Genomic DNA, 16,375 nt, shown 5'->3' with positions numbered 1-16,375 from the left:
AAATTCCTTTCAGATACTCTGATTAACCTTAAGTAACATAAAAAAGTTTCAGCATTCTTTAATACCAAAATTTTACACAATTTAAGACACAGCTATTAATAAGCATTTAAAGAAAAAAAGAAAAAGAAAAAAGGTGACTGTATCTCATTAAATTTACTAGTAAAGTTTGGTTTGTTTGTATTCTTTAAAAACAATTAGGTTCAGAATTTTAGTTATCCTAATTACCATCCCAATCAAATAGAATATCTATGAGTGGTATCTAGAGAAAAGATAAAATACTTTGAACTAAGAAAGACCCACTGATTGGACTGTTTAGAATCTGTTTTATTGGGTATAGATAAGGAAGACTTAAATAAAGCTAAGAATATATTGAGTTCCACTGATTAAAAAAGCAGTTTTAAAAACTCTGCTTTTGTGGCAAATTTCAAGACAAATAATACTATGAAAATACTATTGTTCACAGATATGAGTTGGAGAAATGAAATACTTATATTCAAACCATCAAAATTCTGACCTTTCAAAATAGGATGCTTACTAAAACAATTTTTGAAAATCAGCATTTACTTTTAGCCTCTTTAAAATATCAATTTCAATTTAAAAATCCTTACAAATATTAAAGTTATTCTTGTCAGTCTCAATTATTTTTACTTTCAACTATATAAACAACAAAGAACCAGTATCTAAATAAATACCTAATGAAGAACGGCTTCAATGTTAAAGTAAAACTAAGCTATAAAACTTTATGGAAAAGTCTTAGTATATCAAAATTCAGTATTAATAGTGAATAACTTTCATTCTTTCCTTATTACTCTAAAGCAGAAACTTGTCATGAGACTAAAAGTTAGCAGAGAAGATCAAACAGATTTAAGGACTGCCCGACTTCTTCTAAAATGCTGCACTCGTTTATCCTAGAAGAGGAAAGAAAACAGCACATTTTTACACTTCATTGAAAATTTCCTTATCACATGTCTAAAAGAGTTGCAAAGTATTTAAAGCATCTATTTTGATATTTAAAAGCAAGGTTACTATTTTTTAGAAGCATTTCTAAATGCTGTGATATCGACTAACTTCATCAACAGTTTTCTTTGAAAAAAATAATCAGAACTGTCAATTAACTGGACTTAGAATCAGTATCTTTTCAGAAATTCATGATGTCAGTGATGTAGAAAGGGTAATTGGTATAAAATGTAATTTTAAAATGACTGGTTTTACTTAATGAAGTGCATATGTAGAAACAACTTGAGAATTCCAAATTTGAATTCCTATGTTTTAGGTGAAAAATACAATTTTATAGTATATAAATAAATTATCATTAACCTTAAGGGTATGTGATTATTTAGAAAAATAAAAGAGAAAATTTACATATTAAAAATTTGTCTTTTTTATTAACGCTTTACTGTCTTTTCCTAGGAATTAAATTCAGTTGTCATATACAGAAGAGTAAATTATGGGAATGATGTATTCTATTAACAAATAACATCTTATTTAAAGCTCAGATACATGGTCACAAACTCAAATATCTTCATACATCAGACAGGAAATATAAAACAACATGGTAAGGCCAAAATTAAGGTATAAAAGAGTATAATAGAAAAACAGTATAACCCCTGCCTTGGTGCTTGTAAGTTTAATCACAACCATTTAGCCAGTAAAAAATAGTTCCAAAATACAAATAACTACAGACTATCAGCTTTCAAGTCCTAGTCCAAAGTAGAAAAACTGAGATATAAGGAAGTCTTTTTGTCTAATAGCAGGTAAAAACTCAATTTTAAACATTTCTGATTGCAAACAGAAATTTGGACAATATATATTATCCTACTAGTCCAATTCTTTTACTTTTATATTATACTGTCTAAATAGTGAGAAATATGGTATACAGAGTAATAAAAATGTAACAGGTGTAAGTTTTATCATTGATTAACTTTGAAATATCATTAAGTAGCCTATTACAAAGAGCCAAATATATTCTTCTCTTATATGGTTAAGTCCAGAATATGAAAATCTTTAGTTAGGTTATCTAGAACTATAAGAATCGAAGAGAAATAGGGAGTGATTGGAAATAGGTAGAAGGTTTTCTGATAATTAAAATTGATTGTGATCATAGTTACACAGCCCCACTAAAAATAATCTATCTTTAAATGGTTCAATTGTCTAGTATACAAATGTTTCAATAAACCAGTTTTTGAAAAATTTCTTCTTTATTTAAGTACAAAAGCCTGCCCTTATCACCATTCCAAAGCACTGAAAGAACTTTAGTTCCTTTCAAATTATAGATACAGAACTAAAGTAATCTCAAAGATCATTAATCCTGTTTCATATTAGATTTGCTAAATGATTTGTCAAAAACCACAGAATTAGAAAATAGAAAAAAAACCTAAATTCACTATACTTTCACTTTGACTTTGAATGAACTTTATTTTTATTCACTTCTGTGTGCTGCTTCGTTTTCCCTTTATCCCTCAAACCATTCAGATGTCTGTGACTGATACCTTCTCTTCAGTCTACCCTTATAAACTTTGTTCTACCTCCTCCATCTCAATTTTTCATTTGATCAAACCTAGTACATATTTAAACTCTTCTTTAACCCTTTCAATTGTAAATTTCTGAAAAAGATTCTATGTCTTAGTAAAACAATCAAGGTTTAGGTAATATACTGTCATATAAAACTCAACAATGATTTAATTGGTTTGTCAAATACCATATAACCCTATCAATATATATACCACTGTTAGGATGTGAGCCAATAATAGAGGTACATACCACCTTGCGTGTACAGTGAGACCTTCAGTTCAGTCATATACATACACATATAAAAACACAATAAAACTGTGTTTCAAAGGTGACAAATATAAAGTGTATGCCTATCATACCTTGAAGTAATCATCTTGAGTAACAACAGAGTTTCTTGGTCTGCTTTCTGGATTAAATAAGCAAGATACAACAGTCTGAATGCTTCGGTCCACAGATTTCTGAAACACATAAGTTTTCAGTCATATATTCACTGTTAATAAGCTATTAAATACCGAATTTGGTACATGCTTTTCTAAAGAATTCTTACGTAATTACTGATTTCTATAACATATAATTTGGCATGAAAAAAATTTAAATTTAAGAAACATCTTAGTACAATCCTAAAAAGTGGACATTTTTAATACTACTTAATATTTACTTAGTATTTGTTAACTTTTCCTATTTAAGGACTCAATGTTTCAGGTAAGAATATACTAAGTAAAATTTAATTATACTATAAGCTATTAATATTTTCAAATTTTAAATCATATATCACATCAGGGAATTTTCTAATGAGAAGAAATATACGACAAGTTCACACACTTCTATGGGAGTTCTTCACTTGTGCATATTCCAGCAAATCACTTACTTCTACATTCCCATCCAAGAAGAGTTACCACTAAGTAAGTTTTAAAAAGGAAAACAGGCATGTATAGGAGGAGATACCGTTAATTGAAATCTTAATTTTGTTTTTGGGTCACAGTGACATTAAGGGGTTACTCCTGGCTATGCACTCAGTAATTGTTTCTGGCTGTGGGGGTGCATATGGAATGCCGGGGATCTGGCTGAGGTCTGTCCTGGGATCAGCCGTGTGCAAGGCAAATTACTGTATTGTTGTGCTATCGCTCTGGCCCCTAATTTTGGTATTTATATGATTTCTAGTGACTTCACTGTTCTTTGTTTCGAAACTACATTTGACAGGGCTCAGGGCTTTCCCCTGGTTCTGCACTCTAGGATCCCTCCTGGCAAATTAAGGGGACAATATTGGATGCCTGGGATCAAATCTGGGTTGGCCATTTGCAAAGCAAAAGACCTACCTGCTCTACCTATTGCTTCAACCCTGACTCCACTATTCTTGACAATTTCTACTTATCCTATTAAGAGAAGTCTAAATCTTATTTTTTGATAATTTTTATTTAAACACCATAATTATATATATATATATAAAACAAAAATAAAAAACAAGGTTAATATCACACTAATCCCCCCTTTTCAAGAGTAGATTTTTTCTTGTTTTTGTTTTTGGGCCACACCCATTGCAATACACTCAGGGGTTACTCCTGGCCATGCATTCAGAAATCGATCCTTGGTTGGGGGGACCATATGGGACTCCGGGGGATCAAACCTTGGTCCATCTTGGGCTAGTGCTTGCAAGGCAGATGCTTTACCTCTAGCACCACTGCTCCAGCCCCAATGTTTTAAGGAAACCTATTCATTGCATCCTGACAAAGCATATTATTATTGAAGAATTATCAAAAAGTTACTGAATTAGAAACTATAAATATAAACAAAAAATCTGATAGTCAGAAATTTAATTCACTTTTATATAATAGATGAACTATCAGTCAAGCTCTGTGATTTATGATTTTCATAGCTAAGTTTGAGTAAGATGCTTCCTCTCAAAAGGACATTATTTAAATAGAACTATAATGAATACATATGAATAATAAAAATTAGGTGTTTGCCTTCTGTGCTCCATTTCCAGAGGATTGAGTAACTTCATGAATTGAGCATTCATTTGTCAGAACTTCTGCTCCTGGATCAATCTCATTACAGTGGTAGTTAATAGTTGTATAAGCCTACATTAAAAGTAACAAAAATGCAATTACAGAAATGTAAGATATGGTTCTAAACAACTTATTTCTCAAAATGTAGTTGATATTGAATGAATGTATAAATGTGGCCAATATTAAAATTCAATTCTATTATTTTAGAAAATTTAAACTGAATAATTAAAATGCAGTAAGGCAGCCATTTATTTTTAAATTACTCCCAAGCTTCAATATAATCAAAATTTGAAGCATTCTTAGAAAAAGAAATTAATACATCGTAAGAAAATGGAAATTTCTCTGTGCTTGAGAATTTTAACTTCTTGATTATGTCCTTTAAAGTTCAATTCTGAAGCCAGAGAGATAGCTTCAGGTTTGGATTGCATGCCTGGCATACAGAGGCTCCAAACTCAATCCTGGAACATGATACTTCAAGCAACAAGTTGTTTGGAAGGTCCCTTCTAAAAAAAAAAAAAAAATCAAAGTCCCAGATATCCAATTCTGTTCAAATACAAGGTAATGAAAGTTCAGAGGTGTTTTAGAGGTTTACACTCTTGTTTTTGTCCTTCAGTAACATGTCAATAGCAAAATATTTCCTTCCATCATCAATATTTTATGGGAAGAAAATTTCATACTAATTCTAAGCCCATAGAAATAATATAGGCTTAGCTATTTGTCCTTTATTATTTTGTTAATTGTATATTTTTATGCAGAGAAGTTATGCTTGAGCCATAAAAACCACTTGAAAAACAGTTTCTCTCATGATAGATTAACTCACACAATTAGTATATTATATACACTACACATGTGAGTTAATATATATTATAATATACTATATATATGGGTTAATCAGAAATTAGTAAAACACAATCTATTATGTAAGAGAATGTAAAAATAATTCTGGGTATACATAATAAAATGTAACAATCATAGTAATTAAACCAGAATATGCTTTTTTTTTATAAGTATTAGTTTTGTTTTGTTTTTTTTTTTGGGCCACATCCGGCGGTGCTCAGGGGTTACTTCTGGCTGTCTGCTCAGAACTAGCTCCTGGCAGGCACGGGGGACCATATGGGACACCGGGATTCGAACCAACCACCTTTGGTCCTGGATCGGCTGCTTGCAAGGCAAACACCACTGTGCTATCTCTCCGGGCCCCAGAATATGCTTTTTTTAAAACTTCATTTATTTATTGGTTTTTGGGCCACACCCAGCAGTGCTCAGGGGTCACTCCTGGCTCTACACTCAGAAATCAGCCCTTGGCAAACTGGGGGACATATGGAATGCTGGAAATCCAACTGGGTCCCTCCTAGGTCGGCCGGCCACATGCAAGGCAAACACTCTACCACTGTGCTATCTCTCCAGCCCTATACTTTTAAATAATACTTTATATTTGGTTAACTAGCCTTACCGGAGGAAAAACATAACTCCTTTGTTCTCCAGCAGTCCATTGTGGTGGTATCTTCAAAAAAGGGAGAGGGGGATTAGTTATATACTGCTATTTTAGCTCCTTGAAATTATTACAGTAATCAAAGAAAAAAATAAGATTGTACTAATACTATCATATATGAACTCGGTTTTCTTAATTTTCTAAAGTTAGCTTTCAGGAAAACTCAAGCTAAGTAGTTCTTTATTATCATACATACATATGGTTATGGGTCACAAATATGTTCATATCCTTAGGCATAAATTGCTATTTTAATAGCCAAATTAAATAAACCACAAATATAATTAAAACTCAAGTGTTCTAAGAATTTCAACCACCATCCTAGTATTTCAACTATCATCTTGGCAAATGAAAATTTGTGTTGAAATATAGAAGGCGATGCCCAATCTTTAAGACAGTACATGAAAAATCTCTTGCTAAGTGCATTTCTGTAAAATTAACAACTTCTAAGTTAACTTGTCTTAACTCTAAATAAGTTCTCCTTAAACTTTACCCCTGCAGACCGGCACCTACCTGTATATATTATTGGTTTATGAACCAGCAGTTTACCAAGGCAGTGGTTTTCAACTTTCTATACCTGCAGAACAGCAGAACTCTATGGACCGTTGGTTGAAAACCATTGCTCTAAAAATTTTTTTAAATGACAAACCATTGGGAACTTTATGTAAAAAAAAAAGTATCAGTAATATTATAGAGTTTGTAATAATTTTTTCCTTAAATTACCTGGTAATTATACATAGGCAGTTGATATCCAGTAATGACTTGAACTGGTGAGCTCGGGTAAGGAGGATATGCCTGAAAATAAGGTTTATAAAAAAAATGAACTCTCAAAGTAGTTTTAAAAATTAAAAAGAAGTGGGCTGGGATGGCTCAGTGGGTTAAACTACCTGCCTTGCAAGCAAAAGGTCATGAATTTTAGAAGTTCTGTTGTCTGTAATTCGTGGTATGTGTGATCTCCAGCACACAAGGGGATACTCAAACCTTACAACTAATTATACACAGCACTTCAGCCAGAAGTGTAATACCTGGTCAACAGGACCATCAGGATGTGCAGAAAAAAGCAATCTTAAATGAGTGTGACACCCTGTGAGTACATGTGTAAGCACCACAATTAAAGCATGTAATCCCAAACTAGCACAACTAAAGAGGAAAGTACCAAAACCAAGTGGGTGCAATCCCTAGTCAGCAATAATGGGAAAAGTGTGTGTGTGGGGGGGAAATGAATGTTATTTGATATATCAACAACAAAAAAAAGAATTTTACTTTTCTATTTAAAATTCTAATTGAGTGACTGACATTTTTTCTGAAAAATTAGAAAGGATAAATGAGTTGACTCTCCCAATCTAAATATTTATTTGCATTTTTAGGCCAAAAGTTGTTTTAAACACCGATTATAATGTTTTATTAAGACAGAGTTCCATCAGGGAAGAAGAATGCTGTTCAGTTCTGCATTTATGAAGTTCTGGGTTCGATCAAATACAAAAAATAAATGTTACATTAATACACCTTCTATTTTCTGTAAAAATACGTGTTCCTCTGACAATATTAAGAAATAGTAGTAGGGGCCGGGAAGGTGGCACTAGAGGTAAGGTGTCTGCCTTGCAAGCGGAGGGACCGCGGTTCGATCCCCGGGTGTCCCATATGGTCCCCCCAAGCCAGGGGTGGTTTCTGAGTGCACAGCCAGGAGTAACCCCTGAGCATCAAACGGGTGTGGCCCAAACCCCCCCCCAAATAATAGTAATAATAATAGTCAATGTGAATTCTACCCAATTTATGGCTCTTTCTCTAACTTTAAAAACTATAATCTATTATTTAAAACCAAGAAGCTGTCAAAAGTAGAGGGCCAGAGTGATAGCAGAGAGGGTAGGGTGTTTGCTTTGCATATAGCTATACCAGGTTTGATACCCAGTATCCATTATGGTCTCCTGAACCCACCAGAAGTAATTCCTTAGCAAAGAACCAGGAGTAATCCCTGAATACTAGAGTGTGCCCCCCAAAAGAAAAGATCTATTGTAAAGAACAGATCTTACTTCTTCCAACAAATATTTAATAAAAACATCTAATTTATAACATTTATAAATATATCTAGAATAGTTCACACTAAATATTAGATATAAGCAGCACTTCCTTCTGTTTTATAACAGGTATCCATACATCCCAATTAATCAGCAATGCCTACTTGATAAATATGGCTATTAAATATGAACATTCTATATCGAATTCTGAAATAACCAAAGCAAAATCTTGACATATAATATTTCATGTACTCAGTGATGACAAGTATAATAATCAAAACCCTATCCAATTCAAAATTATAATACATTCAACTACTATCTATATGGGGAGGCATCTGGAAATCACTGAAAATGAAGAATTGCTACTTTTAGTGAATAAATCAGCCATATACACAAGTATAGTTTTCTTTAATTTAGGAGTTATAATGGGGGAAAGAGGAAATAGGTTATATTTTACGTGTCTACAGTGAAAAGATCTCAGAATCATAAAAAGCATATTTTAACTTACAATAATAAATGATACTTAAGAGAATACTAAATTTGTTAACGTTAAGGAATAGACTTCCCATTATTCAAATACATCAAAAATACTCAAATATACAAAAGGAACGATATGTGTAAGTTAACATAAATTGTGGATATAATTTCACAGATGGTTAATAGGAGAACCCGACCTCCCCCCTTTTTGTTTTTGGGACCACACCTGGTGGTGCTTAGGGCTTACTCCTGGTGGGGCTCCAGGGACTGAACCCAGGTCAGTCGCATGCAAGGCAAGTAACCTATATGCATTACTACCTCTCTACTTTTAAGAAACTTCCTACCTATAATATCACCAATAATATAGTTAAAGAATTAAAAATTCAGGAATATAAAAATTTGTTACCTGAACATACTGAGTTACAGGATTCATCATGGTTGGAGGCTGCATGTAAGTTTCAGTGTTTGGGCTACTCCAGACACTCTGAAATTGTGGTGTTGGTGGAGGATTAAAAACCAAAGGACGAGACTGCACATGATAAGCACCTTTTTACAGAATAAAAAGAAATATATTTAGTTTTTTTGAGAAGCAACCATGCATCAACAAGAATATTTTCTTTCCTTACTCACATAAATTATGTTTCCTGATTGCAGGGCCCAGTTTCAGTTTTTTACCATGGAAATTTATCTGTGACTGAAAATAAGACACAAGAAAACTGGAATCAATCTCTATATCCTTACTTTAAAACTCTGGTAAAAATCCCAAATCCTCTACAGTTCCTATTAACAGAGATCAGTGATAAGAATAAACCAAATCGGAATTTTTTGTTCGTTTGTTTTGTTTTTGGGCCACACCCGGCAGTGCTCAGGGGTTACTCCTGGCAGGCACGGGGGACCATATGGGATACCGGGATTCGAACCAACCACCTTTGGTCCTGGATTGGCTGCTTGCAAGGCAAACGTCGCTGTGCAATCTCTCCGGGCCCCCAAATCAGAATTTTTAAATCTAAAGTTACTTACCTACTCTCACTACTTTTGCCAATCTTCTAGCGGTATTTTGGGATGTGATCAAAAACCTGTTTTATTAAACCTGTTTCTAATTTAATTTTAATCTCTAGTTTATGAAGCAAAATGTTTAATAAACAGGTTCTAACCTAAACTTGAGTTTCAAACAGGAATTATTGTTTCAAATACAATATCTTTATTTTATAGAAAACCAAGTATATTTAGAAGTCAAACAAACATTTTATCATACATGTGCTAAATAAATTTTCTCATAAAATTACTTACTTCTACTATCTTCTGCACATCCACATCATTATAATATGAAACAAATCCATAGCTAGAAAAGCAAATAAATGAAATATAAAAACCACCACAATAATAGTATATGGCTTAAAGCTTCTAGTATTCTGAAGTTAACTGAGAAAATAGTAACAAAGAATAAGAAAATATTTTTAATATACACAAAAATTTCTAAAAAAGTATTTTTACCCCTACTTATCATAATATGCTTATCAAGATTAAGCAGTATGGAAACACCATTTAACATAAAAACTTACCTATAAATCTAACTTTATTTTTTTGTTGTTGTTTTTGGGCCACACCAGGTGATGCTCAGGAGTTACTCCTGGCTCTGAGCTAAGAAATGCTCCTGGCTTGGGGGGCCATATGGGATGCTGGGGAATCGAACCTCTGTGCGTCCTTGGCTAGCATGAGCAAGGCAGACAGACGCCTTACCACTTGCACCACCACTCTGGCCCCGTATAAACCTAACTTTACTTACAGCAAAGGATTAAAACTTAACATTAATGGCAGATAACAGTCGGTAGGGCATTTGCCTTGCATGTAGCCCACACAGATTTGATTTCCTAGTATCACATATAGTCCTTGGAGTCTTCCAGGAGTAATTTCTGAGCAGTGTCAGGAATAACTCGAGTACCTCCTGTGTGCCCCCCAAAAACAAAAAAAGGATCTTCTTTTATGAAGTTCTTCCCCCCCAAAGCCTTAATTATTTGAGAAAAATCAATCCACTTATTTAAAATAAATGATGATAAAAATTCAATACAAATATGAGAAAAAAATTGAGTTGACAATAACTAACAACTTTCATTTATATAATACAAGTTTTGAATACTTTTATGATGCTCTACAGATACAACATATCAGTATTTTTGATAACTTATAATGATCATGTTTTACTTACCCTTTGGACACACCAGTTCGATCCGTGATTATCTTCACTTCCTTCACTGAACCATATCTAGCAAAGAAACTTTTAATTTCAGTTTCATCCATCTATAGAAAAAAGATTTTGACTTCAGAAAATACAGTATTCAAATACTCAATTCTCAATTCTACTACAAAGAAGTTTGAATCGTGTGGAAGAGTTACTCCCCCAAGCTCTAGCATTTTTCAAGGATAATTTTAGTCTTTACAGATTTCACATAAAACCAATTCCAAATCTGAGTATCATATAACAAACTAAAATTTTCATATGGAAGAAATGCCACTATTTACATAACATTTTAAAATATAAATGAGAAATAAATACAATACCCTAACATCAATTCCGCCAACAAAAACGGTATTTGGCATGATTTTGCCTTCTGGTAAAACATAGCCTTGACTGGTCGTAGCTGAAGAGGACTGAGTGCTGACCTCTCTGGAGATGGATGAATTTGGAGTCTCAGGATTTGTAGAAGACTGAAATTTGGAGAATAGATTTAAACGCTGAATGCACAAGTGAAAACCACATTTGATACAAAGTATAATTTTAAGAACAAACTATTAAACTAGAATGATAATAAGGCAATTATGGCACTTTCTTTGCATGCAACTAACCCTGATTAGTTTCCTGAAACCTCTATGGTCTCCAACCACTGCCCAAAGTGATTGCTGAATCCCACCAGATGTGACTTAAAAACAAGTCAATATATTCTTGGACTGGAGTGGGTACAGCGTATGCCTTGCATGCAGCCGACTTGGGTTAGATCACAGGCGTCCTATCTGGTCCCCGAGCCTGCCAGGAGAGATTCCTGTGTGCAGAGCAAGGAGTAACAACCTCTGAACAAGTGTTCACCCCCAAACAAAAATTCTCATAGAAACTGCTTTTGTTGTAAATTAGTTATTAATATGCTTAGGTCAAATTCAGTTTTCAAAATAAGAGCATGTAAACATAAAATTTTAACGAGAATAGTACTTTCTCAATTCCAACTTTGTTCACTGTTGTCTCTTGTACTATTTGCTATTGATACCCAATCTACAGCAAGCTAGACACAGAGGGGACCACTTATACTAGCAGCTGGGAGGGAGGTGAGGGAGGGGGGTATGGGAGGCATGCTGGGAAATCAGGTGGAGGGAGGACAACTTTGGTGGTGGGAATTCCCCTGATTCAATGTCAATATGTACCTAAAGTATTACTGTGAAAGATATGTAATCCACTTTGGTCAAAATAATAATAATAATAATAATAATAATAATAATAATAATAATAATAATAATAATAATAAGAGTGGTTATAAACATCCTACAATGCAGAGAACATCCCCATATGACCCCCAAATTTCAAGTTATATGAACAAGAGTAAAATGTATGTTTGAGCTAATGATTTAGTAAAAGTCAATAAGGGCAAAATCCACACTAGATATTATATGAAGTTTGATCTGGCGTGGGTTGCACAAATTTGCTGAGTACTTCCCTGGAATATTAATTATGAAATACTTCACATCACTTTACCAATGTCCTATCTTAACAAAATTATTGCCAAATCTTAGCCATAAGCCAGCAGGTGGTGCTCAAAGCTAACAAAGTAAACAAACAATGCCAGTGTTGGAATTTTTTAAAACTATTGTATGCATATATATAGATAGATACATCGAATCTATATATACATATAACTTGTATGTCAATGCCCAGTTAACAGACCTTCAGTTACTTTTAAACTATGTCCAAATTATATATTCAAATTATTGTCCATAAATACAAAGTAATGCTTAAGTTTAGGCAAAGTTTGATGTCTCAAAGCATTACTTTATTTTTTTTAATAATTTTTATTGTGGCCAAAGTGAAATACGAATCTTTCACAGTGATATTTAAGGTACACGACAATGAATCAGGGGCATTCCAACTACAGTTGTTGTCCTCCCTCCACCCCTGTTCCCAGCATATCTCCCTCCTCAAAACATTACTTTTAACCATTAGTAATAAGCATACAAAAAATGAAACATTAGATTTAATTTTTAATTATAAGTTCAAATTAGTTAATGGGGTTTTAAATAAGTAGTTGTAACATAATACATTAAATAGGGATGGAGTCTGAAATAAAAACTTTTAACATAATTTTCACTATTAATATTACTATCAATTCTGTCATAATTGGATAATCTGATGACAAAAACAGAAGCTGGAAAAAATTGTTACTAAATTACTGCTTCTCAGTACTCTATAATAAATATATTCAATTCCTAAGTCCACATTATGAAATAAACAGATTTTCTGTCATTTTAGTCATTAGTCATATCCACACTCAACAAAAAGCTCAAATTAAGGAAATAAAAGTGAATAGCAAAAACTTTTAAGTGATTAGAGTACATTTCTTTTGGCAGAGAGAATCCAAGTCCTGATAAAGATAAGGAAAAAGGTAAGAAAGCAAAAATAGCTATGAAAAAGGGTATTAAAGACTGTAATATTATAAAAACATGCTGTATTAGTCACTGTCACTGAAATAAGAAATAAGGGGCTCTCCTCATTATAACTATAGTCATAATTTAAGTTTTTTTAAATTAATAAGAAAAATACAAATAGATGGCTAAGAAACTTTCCGGAGTAAGAGCTAATGGCTAATGATAAAATTCGACCTCAAAAATTAAAAAAAGAGTGCAGCAGTTATGGCACTGTCCTAGGTTAGACCCCCTCCTCCCAGGCCCCAGCAGCTTACCAGGAGTGATCCCCTAAATGCAGAGCCAGAAGCAATCCCTTATCAGCACTCTGCATAGTCAGAAAATAGTTAACACACACAAAAAAAAATCTTACATCACATTGAGACAGTGAATATTTTTTAATTGCAGGCCCTTCACCTTTGTAGCCCCTTTGAACAATTTATTTCAAAAACTGATATAAAAAGATTGAACTGTTTTAATACAGAAAAACTTGTTTAATCTATCGTATAATTTACTCTCTAACTATATTGAAAACTACTTTAAACTTAACTTTGAAATAAGACCCATTATACTAAGTAAAAGATACAAGAGATAAAATACTGTTCTATACTGTGGTGCAACTTCTGTAAAACATGCTTCAAATTTTATTATCAATAATTTTGTAAATCATGGTTCTATATTTTTTAATTTTATTTATTTTTGGTTTGTGGCCCTCCAACCGATGATGCTTAGTAACTCCAGGCTCTGCGCTCAGAATTTGCTCCTGGCTTGGGGGACTCTATGGGACACCGGGAATAGAACCGAGGTTGGTCCTGGGTCAGCCGCGTGCAAGGCAAATGCCCAGCCGCTGGGCTATCCCTCCGGCCCCAATCACAGTTCTTTAAATTAAAAAATTACCCATCTAAATGTTCCATATTCATAAAAAGAATGTGAATAAGAACATATTCATTGAAGCTTTAATAGGTCCGGGGGGTGGGGGAGGAAAGACAGATTTTTTTATTTTTCTGGTCTGGATAACTTTCAGTGAATTAATAGACTTTCTTTTTCTTTTCCTTTTTGGGTCTATTTTGGTGCCACACCCTGCGGTGCTACAGGATGCCAAGGATCAAACAAAAAGGCTGTCAGCTTCGTGCAAGGCAAATGCCTCCCCACTAGGGTTCCTGCCCCTTAAGTTGTCTTTTATTTCCTCCCCATCCCCCAGGGTCAGCGGGTAGAGCATTTGTTTCACACACTTAGGACCCCATCCCAAACCCCACCTGGAGTGAGGGTACACCCCCGGGTGTAGCCCCAAAACCAAATTAAGGGGAAATAAATCTATCAGTACGTCCCCCTTTTCTTGTAGAAAACGAGAAGAAAAGTGACGGTCTTTAAAACACAAGTCACCTTGCTGGTAAATAACCCAACTCTAATTCTGTTCACTCTACTTGCATCTTACAATTGACAAATCCTCACACGCAGTGTCTGTAATAAACCCTTTCCCGTGGCCTCTTTAAAAATGGGGAGACTCCGGATGCCACATTTGGAATAAAAAAAAGGGATGCAAACTATAGAACAAGCTGATTTGATCACGGGTTCCAAGCACCTCTAAGCTCCTCCTCCACATCTCCCCCCCAAATTCAAAAAACGTCTCCTAAATGACTATTCCAGCGGGGGCGCCCTGAGCTGGTGGAGGTTCTGGAGGACCCCCCACTTAATCACTTCCGGGGGGAGCGAGGGGCGACCATCATGGCGCCCTGCGGTCACCCCACAAGTCGCAGCCACTGTGGAACTCAAGAGGCCACCCACCCCCAGACCTCATCATCCTCGCACCCAGAACCTTCCTAGGGGCTCTGCAGGACACGGACACACACACACACACACACACTTTCGGAGTGGGGGAGCGAGGGGCGACCATCATGGCGCCCTGCAGTCACCCCACAAGTTGCGGTCACCCCACAAGTCGCAGCACTATGGAACTCGAGAGGACAGCCACCCCCAGGCCTCATCCTCCTCGCACCCAGAACCTGCTTAGGGGCTCTGCAGGACCCCCCTCAAACACTTAACCAGTTTCGGGGTGGGGGAGGGGCAACCATCATGGCGCCCAGCAGTCACCCCACAAGTGGAAGCCACACTGGAACTCCGCCCACATCATCCTCACCCCCCACAACCTGTTTAAGGGCTCCTGAATCCCTCGCCGGCCTGACTGACCCTCCCCCCAACACCCCACTCTTGAGGTGGCTCCTCTGGGCGCCGCCATCATTTCAGGAGGGCGGGAAATGGAGAGGAGAGCAGCGCCCCCAAATCTCAAGGGGTGAAGAACCTCGTAGCCCCCAGCCAGGAAGGCGGGAAATGAGAGCAGCACCCCGAAATCTCCAAGGGGCGAAGAACCCCGTCACCCCCAAAAAGGCGGGAAATGAGAGCAGCACCCCGAAATCTCCAAGGGGTGAAGAACCCTGTCACCCCCAAAGAGGCGGGAAATGAGAGCAGCACCCCAAATCTCCAAGGGGTGAAGAACCCCGTCACCCCCAAACAAAGAGGCGGGAAATGAGAGCAGCACCCCCAAATCTCCAAGGGGTGAAGAACCCCGTCACCCCCAAAGAGGCGGGAAATGAGAGCAGCACCCCCAAATCTCCAAGGGGCGAGGAACCCCGTCACCCCCAAACAAAGAGGCGGGAAATGAGAGCAGCACCCCAAATCTCCAAGGAGCGAAGAACCCCGTCACCCCCAAACAAAAAGGCGGGAAATGAGAGCATCACCCCCAAATCTCCAAGGGGTGAAGAACCCCGTCACCCCCAAACAAAGAGGCGGGAAATGAGAGCAGCACCCCCAAATCTCCAAGGGGCGAGGAACCCCGTCACCCCCAAAGAGGCGGGAAATGAGAGCAGCACCCCAAATCTCCAAGGAGCGAAGAACCCCGTCACCCCCAAACAAAAAGGCGGGAAATGAGAGCAGCACCCCCAAATCTCCAAGAGGTGAAGAACCCCGTCACCCCCAGAGGCGAGAAATGAGAGCAGCACCCCCAAATCTCCAAGGGGCAAAGAACCCCGTCACCCCCAGCCAGGAAGGCGGGAAATGAGAGCAGCACCCCCAAATCTCCAAGGGGCTAAGAAGCCCCCATAGCCCCCAACCAGCAGGGTGGGAGATGAGAGAGCGACACCCCCAAATCTGGGGGTCACCATCTCTTCAGTAAGGCGGGAAATGGGGAGAGACAGAGAGCAGCACCCCCAATCTCCAAG

At 36.3% G+C, this 16,375-nt stretch overlaps 1 protein-coding gene across 1 annotated transcript; it reads right to left on the bottom strand.

Annotated features, from left to right (window-relative positions):
* Window positions 1-854: 854 nt before the first annotated feature.
* DAZL (deleted in azoospermia like) lies at window positions 855-15,057 on the bottom strand. Its single transcript, XM_049766483.1, has 11 exons — window positions 15,025-15,057; window positions 11,058-11,204; window positions 10,705-10,796; window positions 9,789-9,840; window positions 9,129-9,192; window positions 8,905-9,044; window positions 6,730-6,801; window positions 5,971-6,021; window positions 4,476-4,589; window positions 2,871-2,969; window positions 855-908 (listed from the first exon to the last, which is right to left on the bottom strand). Exons 1-11 carry the CDS (start codon window positions 15,055-15,057, stop codon window positions 855-857), a joined length of 918 nt encoding a protein of 305 aa, XP_049622440.1.
* Window positions 15,058-16,375: the final 1,318 nt, after the last annotated feature.

The sequence above is a fragment of the Suncus etruscus genome, chromosome 20, assembly GCF_024139225.1.
Source record: "Suncus etruscus isolate mSunEtr1 chromosome 20, mSunEtr1.pri.cur, whole genome shotgun sequence".
NCBI lineage: Eukaryota > Metazoa > Chordata > Mammalia > Eulipotyphla > Soricidae > Suncus > Suncus etruscus.
This window is presented reverse-complemented; position numbering and strand designations above follow the sequence as displayed.

What these genes read in the sequence shown, in the direction of transcription:
- DAZL (XM_049766483.1), bottom strand. Translation starts at nt 15,057, where the DNA reads ATGATGGTCGCCCCTCGCTCCCCCACTCCGAAA. An exon ending in CTCGCTCCCCCACTCCGAAA is followed by an intron (nt 11,205 to 15,024) that starts GTGTGTGTGTGT and finishes TCCAAATTTCAG; the next exon opens with TCTTCTACAAATCCTGAGAC. An exon ending in CTGGAAATGGAGCACAGAAG is followed by an intron (nt 2,970 to 4,475) that starts GCAAACACCTAA and finishes TATGTGTTTCAG; the next exon opens with AAATCTGTGGACCGAAGCAT.